Below are 25,603 nucleotides of genomic sequence, written 5' to 3'. Positions count from 1 at the left end.
TTTATCAGTTCGTAGAGTTTAGTGACTGTAATTTCCATCATCGCTGTCAGATAAATGTAGCAGCGCTTAAAAAAAAGATAAATATTTCCATCTGAAATGTGGTGATGTATAAATAACATGGAAACAGTTAAGGGCTATAATCAGAATATTTTAGAATAACGTGGAACAATTTATCCAAAGAAAAGATGAAAACAATGTGGCAGTTTCAAAATTGTTGCTCTTAGGGATGTATCTGCAGAGAATCATGCCTGAATCTGCATTTAGCATCCAGACAGCTGATGCTTCTAGGAGATACTAGAGAACAAAAAGACAGCGGCACATAACAGATTGCTAGAAATACTACTCCAAACTAAAAAAGTTGGTCAACTCAAGGATGACGTACAGATCTGTCACAACATCAAAGTCACCTGTCTAATATTGTGCAGGTGGCACCAGGATGTCAGTGGATCCTCTCTTCTGGATTGGTGGTTTCCTTGGATCAGATTTGCTCTGTGTGTTTACTTATTTTCTCCACTAAGTTGACAGACAGATACTTAGTCGTAAGTAAACAGAGGAACTGGCAAAAGCAACCGCATTTTGTTCATTTCTGTGGTTTTCACAGTTCTTTATTTACTCTTAATAAGGTAGTAACACACTGAGATGATGGCGCCCTGCAGCCACAGATGAGAGGAGTTTTAGAGCTAATCTTGTGATTTGTATGACAATTCTAAACTAGACAGTCCAGTTGGAAGATTGTGTGTTTCAGATTTGTTTATACATGTACTCTACCTTGATTGAATATTTTAGTCCACCATCATTCATTTAAACTGAATGTATTTGTTACAGGAAGAGAGCTAAAAGTACAGATTCACCCAATAGAAGAACATCGTAGCCAACTATACACTAAGCTCCCTATTAAAATTGTGGTCTATTAAAATGTTTATTGGGGCAGAGAGGATATTTTTGAATTGCAATACCAGGAGTAGCTACTTGTCAGTGGTGTCACCATATCTACTTCTCATAATACATCCATGTCTAGAGGTTGTTCAGACTGTCCTCAGTTTTGAATGTGGATAAATTAAACGGACAACTTAAGGAATCACTAAAGTGTTTACAATTCACCTCTATAGTAGCATGAATGTTTGGACCACATTTTTTGGTGCATGTGCAATATATATTTTCACAAATGGGAAACTAATGAGGTGTCCTGTGGGGTCTGCCACTGAGTTATTGGCTTCTCTCCTGTGGGTTGGTGGCCTCTCTGGATCAGGCCTGGCCTTTAATAATGTTTAGGTAGGTGGTACATGTCAAAGCAACAGTCACATGACTGTCAGGACCCAAGGATACCACTAATATTAAACACTTCACCTTTGATTAGCCTTGTGGCTAATCAGTGTATGTTAATACTGTGTTGCTTCCGCAACACCAAAATGGCCAAACATCTGTTAATGTAGTTTTCAGTGAGGCATAAGTGCCTCAAAATTGCACTTAAGTCAAAAGTCAAAGCAAAGTGAGCAAGACTTAGAACCTGCATTCATCCATTGAGGCTGACCTCAAAGCAGTGATTTATAATAGAATGTAAATCTGGTGTTGCATCATTCGATAAAAATGTAATTAATGAAGTGTTGCCAGACGACAAAACACAGAAGCTCACATGTGATTCACTACTATCCATCTCAACTGTGACTCAAGTATTTCCAGCAGCATTCAGGTCCACCATTTCAAGTGCTCATTATCATGGAGTCATACGTCAGTGGAATAACATGGCAGGAGCGTTTATTTTCTCTGCTCCCCCCATTCATCAATCCTATGATCCCTGCTACTGCGTGAGCCCTCAAGTCGCACGAGTTTAGCTGAGCCACGCACGGCTGTGTGCGTTTCCTCTGAGTGGAATAATCAAAGCGCTTGATCGCGCAAATCCAGACGACTCAGACGGTGTTTGGGTCCTAATCAGCCTGCAGGAACTCCCAGTTTTACTGTGGTTTAGACACATAATAATCTCATGTCAGTCAGAAACGTCTGTGCAAACACACGTGCCGCTTTCACACACATAAACAAGCTTGCTTTGATTTTCTGTCTTCTTTTTGTCTGCCTTACGTCTGCATACAGTAAAAACCGTACCATACGGGAGCAGTGGCGTAAACCTACTTCCACCTGTTTCTGATTACTCTAATTGGCCAGTGAGGTTGAGGAAATGTGTGACAGCTGAATGTGGGGTAGCAAAACTGACCTGGGTGAAAAATGAGTGGAAAACTAGGGCAGTGAGAGAGGTCAAAGCAGCACTTGGAGGGAGGGTTTGCTGCCTTTGTGAGTGTAAGACTGGTGAGCTTTCTTCTGTCTTTAACTCTGAATTACTCACTCTCTCTCACACACATACACACACACACACACACATAAGGATTTAGCTTAACCCCAGAGCCAAACTGACTCACACAGTGAGTCTGGATAAATGGAGCACAGAGGCGATGAGTCAAGAAGCCATTCCGAGCCAGACTGAATTAATCAATCACACTCCAGGAACTCGTATCGTTGAAGGCTTTCCCAATGATGCCCTTTCACCACAATGAAAACAGCTTCTTTCTGTTGTACTGAATGTCCTAATGGGGCTGGAAAGCAGCTGAAATGGTCATTTGCTCACGCATAAAGGAAATATACAGTGTAAGATATAGATGTAGTACTGTGAACTGTCAGAGAGCCAAAAGTGTGGGGTATTTAGCTGTGATCCAGAACCATGTACCACATTTCACAGTCCTGCATGTGTAACTCTTAAAACCTCGGCACTTAAGGTGCAAACCATTTTGCCAATGGAATAATTTTACTTTTAGTTCATAAGCTGGAGGTCACTGCAGTTTGTTTCAGTTACCTACTAAATACAAACACAGGAATATTGACAGGGGCTATTACATTATATCATTTTACATTTAATGTTCTTAATAAGGTAGAAAGAGACTGTGGATCAGAGATGCTGGTGATCTGCAGCCACAGCTGAAGGGTTCCAGTCCTAAAAAACTCATTTGTGCAGTGACAGTTACAATCCCAAATAGTTACTTCAGTTGGAAGATTGTTTTTTCATGCACTCCACCTCAATTGAATTACAGGTCTGATCATAAATTCAATGCATTTGTTACAGGAAGAACGCAAAAAGTACAAATTTGCCAAATAGAAGAAAATATTAGCAAATGTTACATTAAGCTCTCTTTTATAACTGATCTATAAAAATGTCACACGAGTGACCACCAGAAAAAAAATGGCAGTAATCAGTGGTGGCGCCGTATCCAACTCTCTTCATACAGACATGTTTAGAGATTGTTCAACATGCTATTAGTTTTGCAGGTGGAAAAGTTCAATCGTATCCTGATGATGACCCTAGTGGACAAGTTAAGGAAAGTGATTATAATTCATCCCTGGAGTTGCAAGAATGTGCGCACCATATTTTATGTTGCTTGTGCGATAATTATTCACAAATGCCAGATTCATGGTTGCACTAGAGAAGATGTCAGGGGATCAGGGGAGTCATGAATGTTCATCATCTGAGAACTACAATTGTACGTGCCAACTTTTGTGCTCAACCGTAAAGTACAAGTAGAGATATATCACAGGAGTGATAGTGGCACATTAAGATTCATCATCTGGAGGCCATGCAGTAAAGGTCTGTGCGAAATTTCATGGTAGTCCTTCCAATAGTTGTTCAGATGTTTCCGTTTGGAAACTAACTAATAGACAGACATCGTTACTCCCCAAATCAGCACCACCAGCAATGCAACAAATGGAGCATTTCCTGCAGCATAGAGCTCTCTGCAGCAGACCTACATTGCATTGTGTAGGGAAGAATTGGATTTTATGCAGTTTGTATACACTACTGTTCAAAAGTTTGGGGTTTCCCAGACAATTTCATGTTTTCCATGAAAACTCACACTTTTATTCACGTGCTAACGCAATTGCACAAGGATTTTCTAATCATCAATTAGCCTTTCAACATGATTAACTAACACAATGTAGTATTAGAACACAGGAGTGATGGTTGCTGGAAATGTTCCTCTGTACCTCTATGTAGATATTCCATAAAAAAAATCAGCCGTTTCCAGCAAGAATAGCCATTCACCACATTAACAATGTCTAGACTGTATTTCTGATTAATTTAATGTTATCTTCATTGAAAAAAATGCTTTTCCTTCAAAAATAAGGACATTTTTAAGTGACCCCAAACTTTTGAATGGTAGTGTAGATTTGAATGGAAGAGAGCGGCCTCTTTCAGAATATACTGTGCTTTTGTTAATTTATCTGTGCCTACTACCATTTCTCTCCCAGAGCATCCTACCAGTCAATCAATTAATTTTTCCCCAACAAACTTTATGAGAGAATCTATGATTGAAATATCCGAGTTCTAGATAATAAGCGTACAGGATGGTGATCTCAGACGATTGTGGAGCTCAGCTGCAGTATATGGTGTTATGTCAATGGGCTTGTAGCAGCTCAAACTTTTCCACTTAACAGTGAAGCAGACACAAACTGCTGACACACCAAGAGACAGTGACTCACATAGCAGATAGCATCCACCTGTGCATGTACACACACATTTAACACCCAAACACAGTCTTTCTGTTGGTGACGAATCATGAACCAGACTCCTCAAGTCTGGTTTTATCTTCACCTTAGTGGATTGCACCATAGTGGTGAAACTGGGATGGCTTCCCTTAAACGGCCTGATAGAGCACTCTTTGAGTTCTGCTTTGTTGCAGTGGAATCCCCTCCGTCTAGGATGGATTCGTCTGTCTGGCCGGGCCTGCTCAGGGTCACATGGGGGTTGTGTAAATACACTCTCACTCTGGGTGGGATGGAAGCTCAAAAGGGATTTTCCATGACTCGCCCCAGTGAATGGAGCGTGCCTTGCCAAACAAACGCATCCTCCTCCTCCTGAGCAACATAGGGAGTCGTTTAGGTAGCATCACTGGGGATTTGGAAGTTTTCCCTTCGATTCATCTTTGTTGCCGCTGCCACCCCCGATTTCTGTCATGACAGCAGCGTCAGTGGGTTTCCATATGATGTGGTTGTTTGTTGTGATGGCGATTCTTTCCTGCTGATGTCATCTGGAGCAGGGCCATGGGGAGCAATTTTGCACGTCTGTTTTTGGAATAAATGTTCTACTGAGATAAAGCATCAAACTCACCAGAAGCACTTCCTAACCACATCATCCTACACTGAATAACTGTGGTCACAAAAGCAGACGCTATTATGCAGTTTATCATAATAATATTACGGTATATCATATCATAATCCCTGCTGATTATACAAAGCAACAAAGGTACGACACTTAAAGAACCGCAGCGCTGTCATCTAAATTCTCCTTCATGATGAGTGTGTTTGATCAAATCCTAGATAAGACAGATTTCTCTCAGTTGTGCAATGCAGCCTCTTTTGAAGATTAATATGCAGAACCAGTGGTCAATGTGATTTTGTGCAAAACAAACGCTCCATCTTGCCTTCTGTCTCACTGCGTCCAACAGCAACATTGCATGTCTCCCTAATGGTTCCCATCAGGACATGAAGCGCATAAATAATCATCTCCTCTACTTTGTTTACTCCACCTGCGTCTCCTTGGTGACAGGCGGGGGTGAATATTAATAACTGTCATCACACTGGATGGGCCTGATTCATGAGTTCAGACCTCAGCGTTGTCCTGGGCACAGTGTGACCCACCACCAGTTCCAGAAACTTCTGCAGAAATTGAGACGAGTGATATTTCATTTTGTTCCTGTTAATCTCCTTTTGCTCTTTAAGTCTAGATGGCAAAGTGGTGAAAGATAGATGCGCTGTACAGTCATAAATCTTCTACTTCTCTGGCTCCTACACATCTTTGTGCCCAGACAAGTCTCCCTAAAATCATTTTAAACTATTACTACTTTAACTGCGCTTAACCTGAGCTGCCTATCAGTTAAGGCCACTCCATTAGAAAGGCTCTCAGACATAGTAAATGCATGACATCATGGTCAGTGTCTGCCCCAGATTGATAGTCTGTTTTGGTCATTTGACCCACAAACAAGGCTCTGGTTAGTAGGGGTCATTTGTCATGACCTTTATGTCTATGGTGTTTTCTCACATGGATTCATGCTCTGAGTTTAGGCACAGTTAAGCACAATTATTTATGGCATTTAACAACCTGGCAGCAGACAGAATGCAACTAAGCATTTTTATGTATTCTCTGCATTGGATTTATTTTTTTGCTGTCATCTCATCCGCAAACACTTGTATTTATAAGTAATTCTTATTTAAGTTATTCAACTCAAAAAAGCATATGAAGTGTGCAGATCATCAGTTTTTATGGGCTTGAGGTCTCGCCTAAATTTTGAGCCCATCACTATAATGAGGTTGCCATCTAGTGTTAGTGAATTTAGAACTGCAGGTTTTAATGGGAACTGTATGGAATAGCTTTGGGGTAACTATAACTGCTAAGGCATGCATATGTTCTGGCAGCTCCTGCACGCTGCTGTGCAGTAATATTTAGAGCAGCATGCTTACGTAAGGCAATGTCTTAAAACAACATGTGTCAACACGGCTGCGAATGGAGGGAGAATAATCACAACAGTGGGGTCACATATGGCCAAAATTTGGGATATGTGGATAACCCAAGCCAAAAAAATCAAAATGTTGTGTATGTGTGTGTCGATCATGTATTTGATTTTTGCGTAACGTCTAATATTCTCCATTTGCATGTCTGCTTTTGCTCATAAACAAAAAAAAAAGTTTGATCGTCCCTAGAGGGGAACTGTTTTGCCAATGAGCCTTTTAAAACATCTAACATACAAAAAACAGACAGGCATTTCCAGTAAAACACAAACGATCAAGTCAGCCTTTGTTTTTTTAAAGTGGTGGATTCGGCTAAAGTGTGGATGAACTGCCAAGAGGTCAAAGGTCAGACTCAGCTGGATAGAAACCTCCTGGTGTGGATTCAGAGACACATTTAACACTGGTATTACGTTTAGTTGTCTTCAAGATTTGGGGGATTTAAAAAAAAGTAAGCGATTAATATGATCTAACATTTTCCCATTCACAGCAAGTCGAGCAAATCATAAAAGGAACTTCATCGTCAATGTTAACTTCAAAGTAAAATGCTGTCAGTGTGAAATTATTGATTAGCAGAACATAAAAAATGAAGCATGTTCTGGTGAACATATTGCCAAAAGTTGACATTGTACAAAATGAAATATGACCCAAAATTGCGCACAGTGGGCTGACATCTTATGATAACATTCATATTTCATGATACCGTCACTGATGTCAAACCTGACCACTCTCTGGAGATGACTTTCATGTGTGTGTTTGTGCTGCATACTTTTGTAGGTCAGTCTGCATTCCTCTGGCTCACAGTGAAAAACATTTCAAACTCAAATGCCGGCCATTTGCTGAAATAGCCTTTTATAAAGCCTTTATACATCTTCAGGCAGCTGAACATGTCGGTGTTTTCTGCCAAATCCATGACAAGAGGACACACGTGGATATGAAAAATAAATCTGCTTCAATGCTCTCCTGCAAACTATACATCAGTTCTTTGGTCGATGTTTCTTTCGTGTCAGCACAAGGAATCATATGGAGATCGGCAGCCTTTAAGAAGTAAGTACAAATCCATATTTATTTGTTTATAATGTATCAAACCAAAAAATAGGCTGGTTACATAATGAACAGGTACAAAGTTACCAAGGACAATCATTTCTGACTCTCCTCTTTTCAAAAAGCATACAAAACACATTGTAAACAGTAGAGGGCTCCACTGTGCACTGAGCAACAGAGCGTTGTGTGAACAATCCCCTAAATATTACAGTCATCTGTCAAGAAATATGAACTTTTGCATAAAAGAAACATGCATCCAGTGCATCTCAATGTGTGTAAATACTAAAGCTATTTCTCTCAATATATGTGTACTGTTTTAAACTCCATCTAATCACACTACAACAAGGAAAGACACGAGTCCCAGAAATAGACAACTTAGGCTATAGATGCTGCTACTAGTAGAGTAATTTGCAGAGGACACAATGATGGTGATTCCTGGCCTACAGTCAGCACAGTTTGCACCACAGAAGAAGCAGGAGTCCACGCTGTGAAGAAAACGTGGATTGTATGTAGCGGTTGCTTTTCTGCCTAAAAAGAATCAAATGGGATCAGAATCACTGGTGTGTTGCATTCTGGGTGTATCACAGTAAAATAGTACTGGACAATCAGTGCAGCAGACTTTAGCATCAGCTAAAACAGAATACTGTTATTTCAGAGTAAGGTTCATGATTTTACACTAAAGTACAGAGTACTGTGGAACTACAGCAGATTGTTTGTGGTTGTACTCACTGGGTTCATAGTAGTCGTAAACCTGCACCACGGCATCCTGTACATGGGCCACTTTGTAATTTGTCACAATAGGAAGTATGATGCAAACCTTTGACTTAGTAATCTGCAAATGATACCAAAAGATGTCAATAATGACATACTACTGCATTACACAGTGTAACAATTATCAGTTTATTTAGCACATTCGAGGCATGAACGGTATAGAACAGAGTACACCCCTGTGTAATATCACCTAAATTTTAAAATGAATAAAATTTGCATCAGCTCTCAATAATTACATTATTTCTAAAGTGAAGAGTATCTCCTTGATGAGCATTCCAAACAAATGAAAATAAAGATCCCAAAGTAGAAAATTAATGTAACAAATGTGAATTATTATCACTCCATTATCACATCCATTATCACTGGAAACAAAATGAGTACAGCTGAGATTTCCAATTAAGACTAAATACATGAACGGTGTTTATAAAATGACAATATTCCTCTGGTGTCCATATTCTGCAGACGAGGAGTCATCGTGTCAGCTAGTTTCCTGGGTGATTAACTGAGAAGATATGGTGCCATCTAGAAATGTCATATCCAAACACCTTTTGCACTCATGCAGCCCCATATCATTGCATCCCACTCCTGTACTTCACTGTCAGGATTATTTCCCATCCACAGTGGCTGAGTAGTCATGACAGTGAAGTACTAAGTTCACCACACCAAACAAGCCTAACCCCATGTGAGCCGAAGAAACTGACCATCATCTGACCAAAGAAGTTGCCCCAAAAGTTTTGCTTTTTAAATTTTTTATTTAGAAAAGTTTAATCTTGCAATTTTTGCGCTGAAGTGCAAACAAGGTGTTTTTTCTTGGGTGCCGTCCATATGGGTTGAGCTGAGCTGTTGCCAGAAATTCAATTTCCACTTAAGTCTTAAGCACTTGCCTGTTGTTTTAGAGCTAGGTTGTGCAAATAGTGCACGGTCTGTGGTGTCATGTTAGCAGGACTGCAGCTCTGATTAGCGGTACTATGGCTCATTCTGTATCTCCTCATTACTGCCACAGCTGTGTTTTCCCTCATTTTAATTATTCATCAATCTTCCTGTATCCTGTCCATCTTTGTGAAGTCTCACAATCTGATTTCTCTAGGTCCTCTGGCATGGAATCTATCCTAGCTGACTGGGTGAAGGCAGGGAACACACTGGACAGGTCACCAGTCTATCACAGGGCGACATATAGAGACAAACAATCACTCACATTCACACTTACAGACAATTTAGAATCATCAATTCACCTCAGCATATTTTTGGATTGTGGGAGGAAGCCGGAGAAAATCCACACATGCACAGAGGGAACTTGTAAACTCCATGGATAAAGATCCCAGGCCAGGACGCAAACTGAGGATCTTCTAGCTACAAGAGGCGACAGTCCTACCCACTGATCCACTCACTGTGCAGCCCAACAAAGTCCATAGGTCCAAAAAAAAAGAAAGTTCTGGTGTTTACAGGTCATTTTATAACCATGTTCACAACTGTACTCATTTTAGTTTCAATAAACACAGGTTTTCTAACTTCTCATTTTCTAACTTTTCTAACTAACTGACTTGCGTCAGTGATTTGGATTATGGATTTTGTGTGGTTATATGTGGTTAAGCCACTTATACACACATATTATTGCACATAGACATTTAGATAAATACTCATGATAGCTCCTTGGCAGAAATGGACAAGAGAGCTATAGAAGCAGAAAGAACACATCTGGTTGTAGATGCTGCTCTTTCCCTGCACCCTGTGGATGCTCTAAACATCTGTATATAAATAACTAAATGTTAGCAAAACTAGTTGCTTACAGTGGCTGCTAGCTGTCATTGTGAACACACAAGTCAAGTCTTTAGTTTTGGGGTCGAATGTAGGGGGTGTAATGACCCATAAAGAGATTATAAAATTACACACATAGTGGGTTTTGATGGCTGATGCTGATTGTTCTAGAATGTTTTACAACCCGACCAAGAAGAGGATACAATGATCCAACACTTACTGAATCCAGGTACAGGCTGACTTTCTCAGGCCATTCCTCCACCTTCCTGATAAGATTTCCCAGGACAGCAGCTCCAGGGGAGAGAGTGAAACCACTGAGCATGCCCACATCCAATATAGCCATACCTGTATGAGGTATCACCTGATTGTCCTTTAATCTAGAGATGATACAAACAGGAGACCATATGACTTTACTCAGTATTTGGCATGCATGGCAACATAACCCTAAAAGTTAAAAAATAAATGCTTAAATTGATCTTAACTCGACATGTACAGTGTATCTGTCTATGTTGTAATACCTACCTTATGCATATAGACAACATCATGTGACTGTGGTCACTGTCATCCATAACGTCAACATCTAATGAGAATGCTTCCTCGCCTCTGGCTTGCTGGAGGTTTTGTGAAAACGCTCTGCTCTCCAGGTGATAAAACACATTCAGCTGCACAGATTCATAGCGGTGGGTAAAAATGTAAAAGGTTAGATTTTGTGATAAACAGCTAAAATCTACAGTTTCTGTTTGTTGACTGGTGTCTGTGTAAAAGCATCATATTAAATTACACAAAATTACCACGGGTTGTAATATTGAGCATAGTGAAAGGATTAACCTTCCACCATAGTGCTCCTCTGACTGATACTAGCTGGATGCACTAAGTGTGGAAAGCTACAGTCTGTGTTCCAGATGTTAACTGCTGGGAGTCCATTATCATGCCACATTTGCATTCAACTGTTTTGAGTTTTGCATTTATAATGCAGGATGTTGTGCTGGGAGAACCCATCAAGCACAGCTGCTGAAATCAATTTATTCTGCTCATGCTCCAGTGGTTAAACGGTCTGTTGAGCCGAACATGATGGAGGTATGGAAACATTCCTACCGTTTAAGGGGTAACCGTAATCACATCTGCACGGTACAAATATGTAATGCAACGTAGCTGAATTAAAGCCTTACAGATACAACACAAGAACAATTACATTATACCTGAAATAAGGCAAATCCTCTTCCTTCCATGTATATATTTAGATGTGGATCTTTTTCAGCATTAATCTAAGAAACAAATAAAATATAAGATTAAAAAAAATTCACGCGTAGTCTCTACTAATCATCTAATATATCAATTCATAAATGCACCTCTTGGCTTTGATACGCTCGATAGTTGGTGGAGTTGATTCGAAAGAGTGAGGAAGATGCTGGGGTAGATATATTAAACCTGAGGTCTATGGCGTTGGCACCACTGAACGCAGCATAGCAAGCCAGAGCCTGAAGGGCAACGATGGTGTCCTGAGGAAGAAGTCAAAATACAGGCAAATCTGCTTTATATGGTCGTATACTGGATGTAAAATTAGGTTAAAAGTGGGCAACATTTTTGGTATGTGGTTCCATAGCTGGCTAGAGGTAAGATATCATCATTCTAGTGAAGCAAACTGGTGTTACTTTACTGGCATTTGCATAGATAAGAATCACTTTAACAAAAAAAATATGATTCATCTCACCTGTGTTGTCCCGTAGCCCCCTAGATGGTTCCTTTGCATGCTTAACCACTTCATAAGCTTGATGCCCTCAATAAAGCTGCCCCGCCTAAATAGAGCCAGCAGCACATAGGAGGTCATCTCAATCTGCACCGATCGGGGCTGCCAGTCACGTGACCTCAGGCCAGCAGAGGATCTCCACATCTTGACTCCATCTTAGGAAATAAAATAGCAGACTCTATTACTGATGTAATCATTCAATATGCATGTCCACATAATGCTGGCTCAACAACTCAACATTAGGGATGTAACCACGCACAAAGTGATGAAATGTTTTTGCTTTTGTTGCGGCAGCCGATGCGCCTCACAAGGATGTTGATCTTAGCACAAAATATAAAAAGTTATCGATCAAGTGGTTTCTTGCACCCTGTCTGGTGATTAAAGATTCACTTCAAAATGTTTAGTCTTTCAGTTTAGCAGCCACAGCAGCACAGTTCACATTTAGCCATCCACTTTATAATCATCGGTGGTAGAAATGATTTGCAGCTTTCTCTCAAACTTACACTCACAACTAAAAGTTAAAAAGATTAAACTGTTACTTTACTACCACAAAAACTGAGCCACTCTGTAAATAAGATCAGGCAAGTATTTCATTGAAGGAAATGCCATTTGCAAATGCAAAGCTTAACCCTTTGATGCACAGCGTGGGTCAGGAGAAACCCATTTTCATTGGATTTGGGTTACTTTTGACCCATTTCATACAGCTGGAGTAGGATTTTTTGGCATACTTTGGCATCTTTCAGTAGATTGTATTTCAAGTCATCTGAGAGGAAACCAGAATTCTGCATTTCCTCTTGACTCTTGCCAAGAAGTTTTTGGATTTATTTGAGGTGATTATTTGACTTTTTCAAAAAAAAAAAAAGTGAAGGCATGTATGAGATGGAAAAGCCATTTTTGAATCCGACCAGCTGTTTCTACATCTTTTGTTGTCTATGCCTGATGATGACAGTGTATTACAGTTGTTCCAGAAGAACACATCATCTGAACAGCAAAAAAAAAGGGGGCAATACAAGTTGACATGAAAGAATAATTGCAACTTGTATTCATTTTTCCCTCGTAGATGGCCAAATTTATGTTTGTTTCTTCTTCAAGACTTTTTAAGAGTTGGCAAATACTTGGTTTTTTTTCGGACTTCTTCTGCCGTTTTTCACATTCATGTTTAATGTAACTCATACTGCCACCTTCTGATGACAAAATGCAGTCATGTTTATTCTCTCCAAAGCCATTCATAGAAACAAGCCTAATTTGGCAATTACATGGAAACACACTATAGTATAGGGCTGAATGATGATGTGGTGGTGCAAATGTTTAAATAGACTTTGAGTTTGATTCCCATGTGAAATCACCAAACTCAGTATTTATTTTTAGCCTGACTGTTTGAAACATGTGCTTAAAGTCATCTGAATGGGCTTAGGACACAAGTTGGAGAGTGAAAAATGGCATAAGAAGGGTTGTATTTTTAAATTATGACATTAAAAAAAATCCTTCCACCTCTGTATATCAAACTTCACATGAAGGTGGTGCTAAATATTAGTCTAATTCTTATAACTATAAAACCATAATAAAATATCCTAACAGACTAAGTCGGGATGTCTCCATATTGCAAATGTAGAAGATCACCTCTGTAGTCAGCTCTGCTGTTGAGCTCAGTGAGGGCAGTGCCAGCTACCGTACTGCCTCTCAGGGCTAAAGCATAAGCCACCAGACTTAGGCTGTAGTTACTGACAACACCACTGGACACTTGGTTCTCCAGGTACTTCTGGGCCAGAGACACATTGTCTCGGTATATCTCCTTCACACAGAAAAAACGGACAAAAAAAATCATTACTGTCAACTGACTTCCTGACCTATTTAACCAGCATACTGTACACTTTATACAACAACACTGAAATATAATGTTCTGAAGAGCTAAATTTTCCTAGTTATATAACAGGTTTCTATTTCTACTCTAAAATGTCATCAGCCCTCTCTCCTGAAACACACATATTCTCCTGACTCACTGCATAGGCCTCGTCCTCCAGAACCGCCACCAGTACATAAGCAGTGAGCGCCACTGGGCCATTATCCAGCCCTCCCTGCATCTCTGTGTGGATCAACCTGCCCGCTTCCCTGAACTCCCCCTGAGGTCCCTGCTGCTTGAAGAGCCAAGTCATGGCTCTGGACACGACGCTCTGGTCTACCTGGACGTAGGGCTTAGCCTGGAGGAAGGAGCGCAGCACAAAGGCTGTCAGCCTGGGACACAGGAAGACAGAGGAGGGGAGACAGGGAGTGTCAGCGGTAGAGAACTCACATGTTTGTTGAAGATTTAAGGAAAATAACCGAGTGGTAACACCTACCATGTGCTGCCAGCAGTGTCACTGGTTCCAAAAGCGCTGAATGAACCGTCGTCTCGTTGGTAGGACAGCTGTCTCTTATATCCTGACAGAAAATAGAGTATTTGTCTGGATGTGTAATCAGTAAATCAGCTGGATAGCAATCTAGAATTCATACAAAATTACCATTCAGAATAGGCCTCTGTTACATAAAAACATAACAGCACTGAAAATATGTATTTTACTGTATATAGTGTATCTAAGTCGCCTTACCATCCATCATGGAGCCCAGAGCCCTGCTCCTGATCTCTGCGTTATCCTGGGTCGACTTGTCCAGGTACTGGAGAACATAAACACTTGGAGCAAAGCGGATCATGTTCTGTTCCCCACATCCAATAGGCATCTGAATCAGCGAATCCAAGTTGTTAATGGACAAAGCCAAGATATCACCTGTGAAAAGGAATACATGAGGGAAGCAGGTGAGTGATGCACAATATGTTTACTAAAAGGTGATCAGATCAGAGCAGACAAACTGAAATGAAGCAGAAAGCATCTATTGAGGGCACTGTGTTAACAAGAAGCCCTACATATAGCTAGGATGCATATGTGTATTCTTTACTGTTTAGGCGGTTAGAAATACAAGCAGAAAAACCTTTTAAATGTGTGTTTGCTCTGACAGAAGCAGAAATGTGGCAACCTTTGACCTGTACGTAAAAGAAAATAATATTTTTGAAATGCCTACTTGGAAAGTAGTCAGTGGTTTGAATTACGTGTTATGGAAGAACAGAGAAGAACCTATAAATCTCACTCACACCAAGCAGAAAGCTACAGTCCTACAGACACAAAACCTTTGTCCTGCACATTTGCTTAATGTTTATTAAAGCTGACTATCACAACAAGCACAGAAACCACAATTTTGGCTCCAATTAGGGAAAATCCTGACGCTTGCCTTTCTAGCATGACAAATTCCCAACATCCCTCAACCTGAATGGAGCCAAGCCAAACAGCCTGACAGCTGTTCAGAATCTGTGTGCCATAAACATTCCTATTTGATGTCCATCCTTCCATTTTTTAACGTCCAGCACCCTAAATGTTTTCAGGGGTTTGATGTGCATAAATTTGCCATTGAAACACAAAGGAAAATCTGAGCACATATTATGCATGCCTAATTGAGTAAAAATAAACATAAACTCCCCTCAGATGGAACTTTAACTGGCACAACAAGGAGGACAAATGGTAGACGTACCGACCAACACCACGGAGGCCCTCTGGCTGCCCGGTACCACATCTGCTGGATAGAAGGAGACGGATCTGGAACTGTTGTACTTGCCTGGTTCCAGCTCCAAGAACAGAGTCTGTGAGAAGGTCTGTTCAATTCCTGCAGGCTTCAGGAACATGGAAGTAATTCACCATTATAACAGGATTGACTATATGCCACGTAGCCAGTTGTATTTTATACTGCACTCTTAAGTATAAATGCACATTTAAACAGCAACATCCCATTTCAATGCAGAAACCTCGTCCTCTCAAGCCTGCTCACTAAATTAGACTTGACACGTAAAATGTATAGATATGATCAACTTTACCTTCACCATCACTCTCCGAGTAAGGCTGTCTGAGCCGTCTGCAGATACAGCGTCCACAGATATTTCCATCTCGCCTGGAGCCAAAGGCTTTATAGGGAATAGTGCTGAAGCAGACGCATGACTCCCCAAGGTGAGTTTTTGTGCATTTATAACAGACGCACCCCTTCGGTCTGTCAAAACAAACTCAAAGGTCTCGCTCTGTGCTAGCAGCACAATGACCTACGAAGAGAAACATATGGGAACAATGCGCAATCCTTTAAAACAAAAGAATGTAGCATATTCTGTACCATAAAGGACAGTGGCGGATGTTTATTATTGGAAGACACTAATAAATCATCTGTCAGAGTGTCTCTTGGATCTGTATCTAAAGAGGGAATAGAGGTTAATACATTTGGTCAGGTCAGATACTGTATACAGTGGAAGTGAATATACCAATGTGCAATATAACTCAAAAGTCAAATCATATTAAACTGCTATCACCTCACAATAATTGCATCAACTCTAAGTGGACACAAACAGAAACAAATATTGTTGAAAGACTACATTGAAAATACAGGCCTCAAAGTAAAAACTCAACGCAACAAAAGTGAACGCACCTGTGATCGTTGAAATAAAATTAAGTACACCTCATTTTCAATTACCCTAACTGTATGAAAATGGTTATATAATGACTCGTGAATGACAGAACTTTCTCAGTTTTAGAAAAAAATGTGCTGTGTTTATCTACATGTCTGCATCGTAGCTCCGCATGGAAAAGAACTGGGAGAGATCATGAAAAATCTGACTGTGAGATTTCACAAAGTTAGTAAAGGATACAGAAAGGTCAGTGACAAACTAAAAATGAATTTAAACACAGTTACAGTAGTAATCAGGAAGTAAAGAATGAGTCACAGTACCACTAATCAGAGCCGTGGTGGCATTATCCTAAAATGATGCCACAAATAGTGTGCTGTTTGCATGATCTAGCTCTGAAAAACAGACAGGCAAGTACACACATAGGTTATCAAGGGAAATCTGAGTTTCTGGCAACAGCTCAGAGGGTGTGAAGGATACGGCATAATATCAACCTCAGAAAAAACCTTGCTTGCTTTTTGGCACAAAACTGCAAGATGAAACTTTGCTTAAGGACATGAAAATAACCCTGACGAATATTTGGAGCACATTTTTTGGTCAGATGAGACCAAGATCATTATGTTTGGCTCAGATGGGGTCCAGCATGTGTGGTGTGAACCTGGTCAGGACTACCACAGTGAATGCATAGTCCCGACAGTGCAGCACACAGGTGGGAACGTGATGATACGGGGCTGCATGAGGGCAAAAGGTGCTGGGGAGATGACTTTTACAGATGGCACCATGAACACCGGTGGATATACCAAAATGCTGGCTGACAAGATGACACCCAGTGTGTAGAAGTATGGAAATGTTGCATTATGATAATGATCCAAAGATCGCTCCCAAAATCACATTAGAGTTTTTCAAGAAAAAAATGGGTAAAGGACATCTAATTACAACACCTGCACATTGCTGAACCTCATCAAGTTCTTTTAAGGAGCCTGTATTTTAATAGAATTAATATAAACTGTTTGTTTTTCAATTAAAGATACACATAAATACCCCACTGTTCAACTTGGAAGTAATGTAGTTAATATAAGGTGATATAAAGTTGAATTATTTGACATTTAAGTTATAAATATTACACAGGGGTGTACTCACTTCTGTTGTATACAGTAATTTACCAGTGCTACTTCCATTTTAGCCAAAGTATAGCACAAATTTCATCCTACATACCTCTATGTCCTGCACTAAATGGTTGATGATGTTCACTTGCAGGACAATCTCCTCTCCTATGATGAGATGTGGTGGAACATCCAGAAACGAGGAGAAATCTTTGGACACAATCAGCTGCCAATGAGAGGACATAAGCCATGAGTGGTTACAAAGAAGCACACTTGTGTGTTATTTGCAATCTGAGGAACATCTTCGGCATGTTTTGGTACCTTTTGGGGTTCAGGAGTGAAACCCAAACCCAGATTCTCTGACATCACCAGCGCATATGCTCTCAAAGAGGTAACACCATCAGGCACTGTTATTTTGTCACTTGTCCATGTTTTCTCACTGGGAGAAATGGGAGAAAAAAAACAGTGTTTTTGTATCTGGTGAACTGATTCTTATCACCTCAATCTCCTTTTCAGCTCTCACCTTACAGCAGTGTCTAACCACAAGAAGGATTCAGTGACATTCATCAAGTGTCTCCAGTACTTCTGTATCATCAGGACGTCTCCCTCTGAAAACCCTCCGAAAATGAGACAAAAATTCAGACTGTTGATCTGTAGAATAGTGTCTAAATGAAGTCAATATGCTAAATGGCCACTAGAGGGACTCTCAAAAAAAAAAGAGCCACTTTTACCATTTTTATCTCCATCAGGCTGCTTTTTCTTATACAGTCTTGCATTGGTCAGCATCCTGAGATTGCATTCCTGTTATATGAAAGGAACAAAACAAGCAGAAAGCATTGTTAAATCTGTGGTAAATCTGTTTCTGTTGCATGGATTTTAGAGAAGCCCACTATCAGATATGATAGAAACAGAGGTCAGGTCGATAGCAGGTGATGTAAGGTGTAAAATAGTCTCAGCTCTGTAGATGCCTGAAGGGATCTTAGATTTTAAACAATCTACCACAAACAATACAAGACGCCAGAGCTTAGGTGATGAGAAAAGGTGGTGAAGCTTTGTTTCTTCCATCTTACAGCCATAAATAACCCCCAGGTCCTGCTCCCGACACACTAGAGTTACCAGCTCTTAGAAACTGGAGTCACCTCCTAAACAAAGCAGACATATAAGTTTCATCCAGATGAGCCGGTTCAGTGGTCACAATGTGAATACCCACAGGATCCCACTCAGAAAAAAGTGTGCCAAGTGTGCACAACGGCGTGAGATGACTGGGAAGACTTCTTTTTAATCAAACTGAAATGAACAAAGGGGTAAATGAGGCAAATCTGACAGTGTCTAAACAGGTAAATATTTGATAAAGGTTAAGAGAAGTGTAAATTTCAGATATTACATTTTGCCCTTTGGTCTGTAGACATGGACGATATTTATTGAACACCTTAGAGAGAAGAGTAGCTTCTGGGCTCGGATCAGGTGACTCTAAATCCCATTTGCGACACTTAAGCAAATCACATTTTTTTTAAAACGCAAAGAAGGCTTGACCTTTAGGCTTTTGTCATTAAAAAATGCTGTCACACCTGTTCAGTTTTGACGTCCATGTCAAACTCCTGAGAATCTTCGTGTCCTTTCCCCAGTACTACGATTCCAACCCGGGACATGGATTCAAGAGTAGTTACAGTTAGCGATACCTCCTCACCTGGCTGGGTCCGGTCACTGCTCCAGTTTAGAGATACCTAAGGAGAGCACAGACACAGACTATCACTTACATGCCATAAGGATTACTATGCTCACTGGAAAGATGTGCTGAAATAGTGAGAGCAGAAAAACTAATCATCGTACATAGTTGTGGTGATTGATGGGTATGCGTGCTGTGTCAGTGGCGACCTCTCCGTCAGAAACGATGCAGTAGACAGTGACACAGGCCTCAGGGGACCAGGACAGCGCTGGTGTCACAGAGAATGAGAGGGAGTTCGATGTTCCAGCAGACACCACTTGACCTTGAGAGCTCACCTAAGAGTAGAAGAAGAGTAAAAGAAGAAGCATTAGGTATTGCAGCACATTTAAGCAAATATACAAAGACATCTAATGAAAAGAAGTCCGTCTCTAAACACTAAAAAATATTTCTTCTTTGCCGTAACTATGGCTCTGTCAGCTCCGCATTGATGGATGGATTTACAGTTTATATATTCCTAAGGATGCTAGTTCTATACACACCGAGGTGAAATAGGAATCCCTGGGGAGGATTTGCATTTAATATATAAAAAAATCTAGTTAGATGAATTTAACTTGGGTTTTCACAGTTTGTGCAAAGACTTATACGTTGGTCATTCTCACATTTTCTGGCTATGCTAAAAGATTTACATATTTTAGCAAAATCATACAGTAGGTTTAACTGTAAGGCACGTTTTGTTACAGGATTTCTGATTTCTAATGACTGCTCACACAACAACAATAACTAAAACCATAATCCCAGCATACGTGACAGGATGTTTTACAGAAAGAAAAAGGGGGAAAGCTTCCCTTATAAACAGCAGATTTAAGGTCAATCTCAATGTGCATTTCTCTGCTTGGTTTCCATGTGTTGCTAATGTTTGCTTCATCATTTTAGTTTGCAAATTGTCAAAGTGTCTCTGCCACTAATACAGCAAAAACTTTCTCCTGAAATAAGTGGTCAGATTGTGCTTCATTCATTTTCAAAACACCTAAAAAAAATAAAAAAAAATCTCAAAACTCATTATATTTCTGCAAACCAGCAGTGTCATCAGCAGTGTGGAGAAGAAAATGTGAAATCAGGATGAAGATGCAGTTGGATTGCATGCAGCAGTGATATTCAACTTGTGACCTGTGAACAAAATAAAGCCTGTGACCATTTTTTAATTCACAATGAATATAAATTGATTCACACTGGAAATTTTTTTCTATACTTGTTTACGTACCAATTGTTCAGTAATGTCTCTTGACTGATATTCAGTTTGAGATCTGTGACGGAACTTAATATTTATTCATTTTCTCTGATAGCTGCTATTGTTTGTTCATTCTGATACCTTGCCTTCTGGCATTTTCCAAACTGACCAAGCAAGCTGAGCATCCACAGCACTCTCGGTATTTCAGAGTCTGACCAAACATACCACAAAGTGAAGCTCCGATGGTTGAAAGGTGCTCTCCACGTTTAGTCCAAAAGGCAATCCGATCTGAAAATGTCATTAAAATGATATCTTGTTTTCAAAATTAACACCATAATCAATCTTTATTTAATGGTACAAAATAGATGTTTAGAGCTACCTGTGCAGATAAGGCGCTAATTGGGGAGATCTGAATATATGATCCACGAGGAGAGGAGTAGTTGGTGTAAACCTTCAAAGTCTCCTCACTTGACTGGAATGTGGCCTGAGTATAGATCAAAAAATAAAGTCATGAACGTGTTGACTAAAACATCAGTTTGGGCTTCATACAAGATGCCCTTAATCTGCGTGTTGGTGTTTTTTACTTTAGATTACAGGATATGTGTCTAAATAGTTCGATCCCATGGGGTTGTTTTCTTAATGACCAATGTTGTGTATTCTTTCTGTACCGAAACTACTCCCATTACATGCAACGAGTACTGCTTTTCCCATAGGGCCAACTTTCTAGGTATTGCAAATCCAAACACTCACTCGAATAAAAATCATCACTACTTGATCCTGTAATCTAAACTGAATGTGGACGTCTCCATCCTCGGGCACAGGAAGAGTCAGAGTTGTAGTTTCTGCATTCATCATGGAGGTTCTCTGAGTGACTTCAACCACAGCAAAGTGTATGTGGTCTGAAGCGCTGAGTGGTGTTCTGTCATATCTTGAGATCCTAAGCTGTGGAAGTCAGTCAGAGAAGGTTTACATCTCAGGGAAATAATACCTTGAAATAGATGTGGTTTTAAAAAAAGAAGCAATAATTCACTCACGTTTGTGAAGAAGTGTAAACCTGGCTTCAGTGTGGGTGGAAAATCGTGGAACATAAGCTGGAACATGTTCTTCATCAGGTGGACTTCAACTGTTTTGTTCACTTTAATTCCTTAAGCAACAAAGAAGAATGTCAGTTTGAGGGTGACATCATGACTGAAATGCATTTTACACAGGAATCAATGTTAAATATTCCACACCTGTGGAGCTGTCATTAACACAGGCAGCAATGTGTACAGTGACATGGTTATTGCTGCTAAATGCTGATGTAGTGTGTAGAGCCTGAAGCTGATCTTCACTGAAAGAAAACTGTGTTGACCCATAAATCTGAAAGACAAGATAAAATGATTGCATTGAACGTCTCCTTGGGGTGTCAACTATAGCTTCAGTTTATGTACAAACATTGAACAGATGAGCTCAGATGACAATAAAAACGCACCTCTTTAGTTTGTGTTAGTAGGAACGGAGAGGCATCGTCCATGATAACTGAAACAACTAATGTTCCATGGACAGGTTGTCCACTGGGATAACTAGACAGGAAACAGAGTATTACTGTACGCTAGTGTATGATATACTCTACCAGTCAAAAGTTTGGACACACCTTCTCATTCAGTGCTCTTTATTTAATTATTTTATACATTGTAGATTAATACTGAAGACATTAAAACTATAAAAGAATACATATGGAATTATGTTGTAAATCTTTAGGATTAATCTACAATGTAGCAAATAAGCATTGAACGAGAAGGTGTGTCTAAACGTTGGACTGGTATATGACCGGCGCATAAGTAAATGTGATATTATTGATTTGAATGACATAGAGAACTCACAGCGCTCTCACTGATCCTGTGATGTCATCTCCAACGAGGATCTGTGGAGGCATCTTCACCAACACTTCAAAATGAGGATGCTCTGTAACAGGAGCCAATAAAATTATCAGAAGATATTTATTATTTTAACCACATTCACCATCTTAGTTTAATGTGATATTTTATCATTTGAATGCAGAGCACTGCTGAGGTTGATGGGAATATAATTAGTTTTGCAGAATTTTGATCATAAACCAAAAATAAATGGACAAATTAGAATGTGGTCTAGAAGTGCTGATTGGAACATGAGGGGGTTACCAAAGTTACTACAGTTTGTCCGCTGGGGACTAAGGCTGAATATTTCTGTGATTTAAACTTTAAGTCACAATTTAAAACAACGCAATTAGCAAAGGCTGCAACTTAGAAGACACAAAGTGTGGCTATTTTATAATGCGACTAATGCTGTAATTCAATGGTTTTACAAATCCTTACCATCTTCCTTGTGGAACAATCCCATGTCTGATGGTGGTAAAATGTGGTAATGCTCCACCACACGTTGTAAATCAGCTACACAGTGAATACTGAGCTGAAGCTTGACTTGAAAAAATTATATTGGTAATTAAATTCCTAAATCTTTCAGAAAAATCGCAATTAGATGTTTTCCCCAAGATCTTTCATCAGTACTGGCGAACTCGGATCCTTACTACATTTTGTTAAAATCTGTCAAGTAGTTGTTAAGATACTTCAGTACGAAAAACAAAAAATGACAACTAATGGTTAAAGTTAAAGAGTCAATGAATGAGAATGTTTGTCCAACATTTGGAGTCCATTCCTCAGTTAGATCTAGTTGTGTCACTTCATCTCGTTGGGATGTTTCAAGAAATTAGTGAAAACCTTGAACTGCTAAAAGTCAGGGGATTACCGAAGTATCTAGCATATATCATGTAGACACCATGAATGTATTGGTACAAAACAATGGCAATCCACCCAGCAGTTTTCAAGACATTTTAAGCTAAACCACTGATGGTGACGACATGGTAGAAGCCCTATACAGTACGATTCATCTTCTGGGGACCATAAATGTGTGTAGGAAATGTCATCTAAACCCATTCAAAGTGGTGGACCAACCAAATGACAAAGCATCCCTACATCCAAGTTGCTAAAATGACTAAAAATCATACTGGAATCAACTGATATGTTACCGTAATGCTCCACTATGAATGCTTTCTCATCAGTCACACCCTGTAAAGAAGAAATTTGGAAACAAAATGGGTTGATGTTTTTTTGATTCAGATAAAACACCATGCTATAAAAACAAACACATTTCTGTTTTTCAAGCCTACATTGACTGTGGTTGTGATCGTCCACCGTCCAAGAGGAGACATCTGGGATAAAGTGAATTCCTGCAACACAATCCCCAGATTCCCTGTGGACTCCCACCTGTCAACGGCTTTCCCACTGGGATCCTGCATGTGACAAAGAAACATCAGTCAAACTTCTCAGCAGACAATGCCTCACTAAAAAAAAATCCATTGGGCTCCTGTGGGTTTGTTCTTTCACAGAGAAAACAGAAACCTACCCATACAGAGATATCCACTCTGCCTTTGTATGGCCGGTTATCCAACTGAATGACGACAATTCTGACTTTGACGGTGTTCCCAGGTTCATAATGTGATCTGTCGGTTTGGATGACGGAGGAGACATTCCTGAGGTCGAAGCAGAGGGTGGTGGTGTTGGTGAAAATGAGAGTGTCCTCCCTGTAGCCCCTCAACGTCAAGTTTAAGAGGGAATTCTGGGTTATGAAGCCAGGAATCTGGAGCAGTTATATAAGCATCATCAGATACATATACATGTGATATCACACTTAAATAAAAATCCTTTTTAAGAATTATCCTCTTTGTGACAGTCAGTTTTGGACAAAAGTAAAGCAAAATACACTCACAGGGGGAAGAGTGATGAAACTGGTCAAACCTTGAAAACAGAACAACGTTTTAGCTCTTCAAAGTTAAGAAGTCATCAAGCAACACATAAATCTGTGTAATTGCAGCGTCACCTCCTTGAAAGTCCTCCGTTTGGGTCACTTTCGTGTCACCATGTGTCACTTCGGCTGTCACCCTGCCAGGAAAGTCAGCAAAAACAGTGACGGCCAGCTGAGTCCATGTACCAGCGTGCAACACCTCTGGACCTGAGATCAGGAACAGTGTCGGACTGGCACAGAGGGAAGACAGAGACATTATTTATTCATCAAGCAAGTCACTCCATCAATTCATTTATGAATCTAGGTGTGCTTTGCTGTGTCAAGGAATCATTGAACAGCATTTTCAACAACCTACACCACCTACCTGGATGAATTCTGTGCCGAACCAGGAACAGCAAAACGCACGACCTCCAAACACACAAGTAAGGTCCAGATCTTGCTCATGTTTTTCGAGACAGTCGCAACTTTCCTTCCAGACACCGGACAGACAGCCTCATGTAACTTAACTGACCTGGACATGTGAGAACGTAAGGTGACAAAACTCCACCTTCCTGTTCCCACTCCAACACGCCAGGGGGCCACACTCACATGCTCACACACATCTCATCACACATACATACTTTGTCACAAACAATGAATGAAGTAGGGTATAGGGATGTTCACACACTCTCAACGCCTCTGCCCAGGGGGACGCATCTCGTCTGTCTATTCAGCTCCTGCCAATTCCCAGTCCTGTCCAAAGCCCAGAGAGAGACACTCCGGTGTTATCATATCCACGCCGAGAAGCAAATAACGTCTTGGATGTCAGAAGCTGTGTGAGATATGTGACACAAAGCCACCTGGGAGTTTAATTCTTGGTGTGTTATCTGCAAATAGAGGCTGCTATTCAAACCTTCATTCTACATTTTGCTGCATTACAGGACTCGCCTTTCTGAATCCATAATAGCACAATCCAGCGACGTGATAAACAGGCTTGACATTTTAATTATCCAGTGTCAACAGAGGATGACAGGCCAGCAGGCAGTGTTGTCTCAAGAGAAAATTACGAGAGTGATCAGAAAAGGCAGTTGTCCGAAAACATTGTGTCCAAAAACAGCAGCTGCTATTGATCTTGGGAGCTTTTGAAATTTAAAAAAAAAAGGAATATCCTCCAGTTGTTTGTTCTACACTGTGTCTATGTGGCACAAAAATACAGGCTCCACAGAGAGTTGGAGGCAAAAAATAGCAGCATGGAGGATATGAGGTGACATTATGGGTGGAACACTGGCCATGTTTAGACCACTGAGCAGTAATTAAAATTTTCACTTCGGAACATGGTGACAGGCATAATGAAAACCTGCACTGGTTCTTCTTCACCAGCAGGTGGTAGTAAAGTCGAAGCTAAGCTGGCGCTTTAAACCTGAGCTCCTCCCAACTCAACAAACTGAAGAAACGAAAATACTTTACATGGCAAAAAGCC

The 25,603-nt window shown here is 40.2% G+C and overlaps 1 protein-coding gene across 2 annotated transcripts; it reads right to left on the bottom strand.

Moving 5' to 3' along the window:
- Positions 1 to 7,579: 7,579 nt before the first annotated feature.
- LOC111569636 (CD109 antigen-like) lies at positions 7,580 to 25,506 on the bottom strand. 2 transcript variants are annotated; one of them, XM_035948885.2, is made up of 32 exons: positions 24,509 to 25,506; positions 24,220 to 24,374; positions 24,109 to 24,137; positions 23,746 to 23,979; positions 23,510 to 23,632; positions 23,369 to 23,408; positions 22,188 to 22,269; positions 21,797 to 21,887; positions 21,558 to 21,684; positions 21,360 to 21,469; positions 21,076 to 21,267; positions 20,705 to 20,809; positions 20,551 to 20,613; positions 19,262 to 19,432; positions 19,000 to 19,155; positions 18,163 to 18,232; positions 17,955 to 18,048; positions 17,753 to 17,870; positions 17,544 to 17,657; positions 15,756 to 15,974; positions 15,416 to 15,554; positions 14,443 to 14,619; positions 14,194 to 14,275; positions 13,858 to 14,089; positions 13,478 to 13,649; positions 11,822 to 12,012; positions 11,460 to 11,609; positions 11,310 to 11,375; positions 10,633 to 10,772; positions 10,331 to 10,487; positions 8,314 to 8,416; positions 7,580 to 8,112 (listed from the first exon to the last, which is right to left on the bottom strand). In XM_035948885.2, exons 1-32 carry the CDS (start codon positions 24,661 to 24,663, stop codon positions 7,916 to 7,918), a joined length of 4,254 nt encoding a protein of 1,417 aa, XP_035804778.2. In that variant the 5' UTR covers positions 24,664 to 25,506; the 3' UTR covers positions 7,580 to 7,915. The 2 variants fall into 2 exon arrangements, with proteins under 2 accessions (XP_035804778.2, XP_035804779.2); XM_035948886.2 differs by having other exon boundaries at positions 17,955 to 18,039.
- Between the last annotated feature and the right edge of the window lie 97 nt (positions 25,507 to 25,603).

This window comes from Amphiprion ocellaris, chromosome 20 (genome assembly GCF_022539595.1).
Source record: "Amphiprion ocellaris isolate individual 3 ecotype Okinawa chromosome 20, ASM2253959v1, whole genome shotgun sequence".
Classification (NCBI taxonomy): Eukaryota; Metazoa; Chordata; class Actinopteri; family Pomacentridae; genus Amphiprion; species Amphiprion ocellaris.
The sequence above is the reverse complement of the archived record's forward strand: the minus strand, read 5'-3'. Positions and strand labels throughout refer to the sequence as shown.